Raw genomic sequence first — 4,381 nt, forward strand, 5'->3', positions numbered from 1 at the left:
ACGAATAGAATTTAGGGTAAGTGCCCAAGTCTGTGGCCAAAATCCTAAAAACCACAAAACGCCAAAACGACGTCATTCTGATTGACTCAGTTCGGGCAAAGAGCATATAACAACGACACCGTTTTTTTGTCATTAGTTGGCGTCTGTATTAGGATGGCCATGCATATATAAATGTATTGAAGAGGCAGCATGCTAGCTGCACCTGCACTACTACTGCACCCACAGATGAAACATCACTTTAGTTGCTTACAAAATACAGGGTCGGCCGGCCAAGTACTACTGGGAAAAACCATATAAGAATTTGGATCTGTTTGGCATGAAAAGAAAGCCGAAAAACAAAAAGAACCCCCATACAGGAAAAAGAAAAAGGAAGAAAAGAAAGAAAGAAAGAAAGAAAGAAAGAAAGCGAAACGTGAGAAAGAAAAGAGAGAAGAGAGCAACAGCAATCCATCCCAACCCAACCCAACCTCCCATGCATAGTGATGGCATGATTTACTTTTGCTTTTCCTCTCGACAGGAATCTTTGAAAATGGAAAGCACCTCCCAAAAACCAAAAGAAAAATTAACAAAGAAGAATAAAAATTCACTTTAATAATAAAGAAGGGCAAAAAAAAAAAAAAAGAAAAAAAAAGAAAAAGAAAAAAAGAAAGTAGGCCTGTAATTTGGGTGCCCTCATCCCATTGTGTTGCTAATGAGACTCCAGTTCTTCTCTTTTCTAGACTACAATTAATTGCTTGCAAGGCTAAGGCCCACATCATTTTTTTTTAATTTAGTTTTAATTATTTATCCAAAAATGAGTACTACTGTTATTCAAAGAAAAATACTAATAAATTAAATATATTTAGATATTAAATTCAATAAATGAAATATTGCAATTGAACTAGTTACTAATGTTTAAGATTTTATGGGTTAATTTCTTTAAGAATACATTTAATTTTTATAAATATAAAAAAAAATTATGTATAAATACAATATTAATATATAGCAATGGATGATACTCACTCACCTGGCCCGTACTATTAAGTGCGTGTTACAACAAACATATTAAATTAAAAGGGATCAAAGTCATTAATATTTATAACGAGATTAATTTTTATAATAACAAAAATCCCTACAATATTAAATTAATGTCATTTGCTTAATTTGAGATCTTATTGATAAATTAATTAATTACTTAGTTTAGCATATAAAATATAGAATCAATGGAAACAGAGATTGGGAGTTGTTGGATATATGGAAATTCTGATACCATGTTATGGTAATCTGGTTGCCAAACATAAACAGCTCCCAGCCATAAAAAGGTCCTAACACTGACCTCGGATAAGGATACACCTAGACCCGTAGGCGCAAAATTGTCTTTTTACTAAGCGAGTGTGCCCTCCTAATACATTCTCTCTCTAGTAGAGAGACGAGAAAGAGAGGGAAAGAGAGAGAGAGAGAGAGAGAGAGAGAGAGAGAGAGAAAAAAAGCAGGGCAGAAAAGCAAAGACAGAGAGAAACTGAGAAAGAGAGGGACAGCGTGTGGGGCATCCTCAAATTCTATTTCTCAGGTTTTCTTTTTCATTTTCCCGTTGTTTCTACTCTCTCTCTCTCTATCACACACCCACACTTTCTTCGCTGTCCGTTGGAACCAAACAGTTCGGTCTATCTCTCTCTCTCACGAACTCACTCTCTAAAGTCTACACTCTGGTTCTCACTCAAAGTGAGAGTATCCCCGGAACATGAGCAGTACCAGTAGCAGAAGCAGAAGCAGAAGCAGAAGAGTGTGGTTATGAATCCCAACACCACCGAAGCAGCAGCAGCAGCAGCATCAGCAGCACTACCTCCATTACCCCCGCAGCCACACCGACCCTCCACATCCTGCGACCGCCACCCCGACGAGCATTTCACAGGCTTCTGCCCCTCATGCCTCTGCGAGCGTCTCGCGGTCCTCGATCCCAATTCCTCCTCTTCCGCATCTTCCTCTCGCAGACCCCCCACCTCCTCCACCGCCGCCGCCCTTAAAGCCATCTTCAAACCCTCCGGCGGCGGCGGCGGACCCTCTTCTTCTGCCAACCGCAACAGGAACGGAACTGCCACCGGTGCTTCTTCTTCGTTCTTTCCCGAGCTTCGGCGAACCAAGTCGTTCTCGGCCTCCAAGAACGAAGGCTTCTCCGGGGTTTTCGAGCCCCAGAGAAAGTCCTGCGACGTTAGGGTCCGGAACACCCTCTGGTCCCTCTTCACTCTCGACGACGAGCGCAACCCTTATAAGAAAAAAGACCAACAAGGTCCTTCTACTTCTGCTTGGGCTGCTCCTGACATTGAGGTCGACGCTAGACATTCATTGTTAGCTTCTTCCAGTGTTCAACAAGGTCCCGTCGTCTTATTCGAGTCCAAAGAAGAGGACGAGGACGAGGACGGGGACGAGGACGATAACGACAGCGAGGAAGATCAGTACGAGGACGAGATTAGGGTTTCCCAGGAGACAAACATTCCAAATGTAGCTGCAGTTGAAGAAAGAGTTCAAGAAATTGTAGAGGAGGAAGAGGAAGAGCCAGAGCCAGAACCAGAGCGAGAGCCAGAAGCAGAACCAGAACTAGAAGAGGAACAAAAAACCGAGGAGCTGAAAACCATGAAGGACCACATAGATCTCGATTCGCAAACCAAGAAACCTTCTGGGAGAGATTTCAAAGAAATTGCCGGCAGTTTCTGGTCGGCCGCTTCGGTATTCAGCAAGAAATTGCAGCAATGGAGGCAAAAGCAGAAGCTCAAGAAGCGCAGAAACGGCGGTGGGTCAGCCACATTGCCCGTTGAGAAGCCCATTGGCCGCCAGTTCAGGGAAACCCAGTCAGAGATTGCGGATTATGGATTCGGCCGGCGATCCTGCGATACTGATCCAAGGTTCTCCCTTGATGCGGGTCGTATATCTTTCGATGCCAGTCGGATATCGCTCGACGATCCGCGGTGTTCCTTTGACGAGGCTCGAGCCTCTTGGGATGGGTATTTAATCGGCAGGACCTTCCCGAGAATGCCCCCAATGCTCTCGGTGGTCGAGGACGCTCCAGTCCATGTTTTGAGGTCCGATACACAGATTCCAGTCGAAGAACCGGCAATGGATGCGATCAATGAGGACGAGACTGCCTTGCCGGGTGGATCGGCGCAGACGAGGGACTATTATTCGGACTCCTCGTCGAGGCGGAGGAGGAGCCTGGACAGGTCAAATTCGATCAGGAAGACTGCGGCCGCAGTGGTGGCTGAGATCGACGAACTGAAGTCGGTTTCGAATGCGAAGGTGTCTCCTGCCACCACCACGGATTACTTCCTCCCTGGACCCAAGTTGGTAGCGTCCGATAGAGTTTTGAGGGACTCGAACTCGAATTCTCTGCGGGACGATTGCTCCGAGACATTCGAAATGGGGTTAAGAGACACTGCTTCCGTGGTTGGAAATGGTGAAAGGAAAGGGTCTTCCAAGAAGTCAAAGAGGTGGAGTAAGGCGTGGAACATTTGGGGTTTTATACACCGGCGAGGTGGGAACAAAGATGAGGATGAGGATAATGGGTATGCTAGAGCAAATGGGGTGGAGAGATCGCTTTCTGAATCTTGGCCCGAGTTGAGAGGGGAACGCAACGGGGAAGGGAGAGGTGCTTTCAACCCAAAGGTGTTTCGAAGCAATAGCAGTGTCAGCTGGCGGAATTCACATAACTTTGGTGGGTCTTTTGGCAGCGCAAGGAAGAATGGTCTGGAGGGAAATGGGAACGGGAAAAAGAAGAGGGATGATCAGTTTGTGTTGGAGCGGAATCGGAGTGCAAGATATTCACCAACCAACATCGATAATGGTCTGTTGCGGTTCTACTTGACGCCAATGAGAAGCAGCTGGAGAAGTGGGTTGGGGAAAAGTAGGTCGAATCACGCACATTCTATTACGAGAAGCGTTTTGCGATTGTACTGAAATTTCAAGGTTCATTAAGGTGTTACTTTTGGTTTGATGATGTTAATTTTGTTGTGTAAACCACACATGATGCCTATGTATTCTTCTTCTTGGGTGGTGGGTTGGATAAAATCACATCTTTTGCATTGTTCATTTCCTGTGAGTAGCATGCTTCTTCAATCACTCCAATAACAAGGATTTCAGTGTTTCTTTTTGTTCCTAACTATATTGTCTTCATCTTTACTGTTGTCAATTGGCTTGCATCTTTTTCTTCAATTTTATGTTAGTTTCTACTTCTTACCAGAAATTGCTGGGACATATGGTATGGGAATATGGCTATCAATGATATCAGGTTGCTTTTTCTGTCTTTATGCTGCCCAAAGTTTGCTGATAGGTGAGGGCTTGCATTGGAGTATGTTCTCTTTAGTCTTTGGCATGTTATGTGTTCTGGCAAAAGTGGCGATAATGTGGGCTC

At 44.6% G+C, this 4,381-nt stretch overlaps 1 protein-coding gene across 1 annotated transcript; it reads left to right on the forward strand.

Annotated features, from left to right (window-relative positions):
- The first annotated feature begins 1,426 nt into the window (after positions 1-1,426).
- Positions 1,427-4,129, forward strand: LOC122276559 (protein OCTOPUS). The gene has a single exon (XM_043086384.1). It carries the CDS (start codon positions 1,771-1,773, stop codon positions 3,925-3,927), a length of 2,157 nt encoding a protein of 718 aa, XP_042942318.1. The 5' UTR covers positions 1,427-1,770; the 3' UTR covers positions 3,928-4,129.
- Positions 4,130-4,381: the final 252 nt, after the last annotated feature.

The sequence above is a fragment of the Carya illinoinensis genome, chromosome 9 (genome assembly GCF_018687715.1).
Source record: "Carya illinoinensis cultivar Pawnee chromosome 9, C.illinoinensisPawnee_v1, whole genome shotgun sequence".
Taxonomy (NCBI): domain Eukaryota; kingdom Viridiplantae; phylum Streptophyta; class Magnoliopsida; order Fagales; family Juglandaceae; genus Carya; species Carya illinoinensis.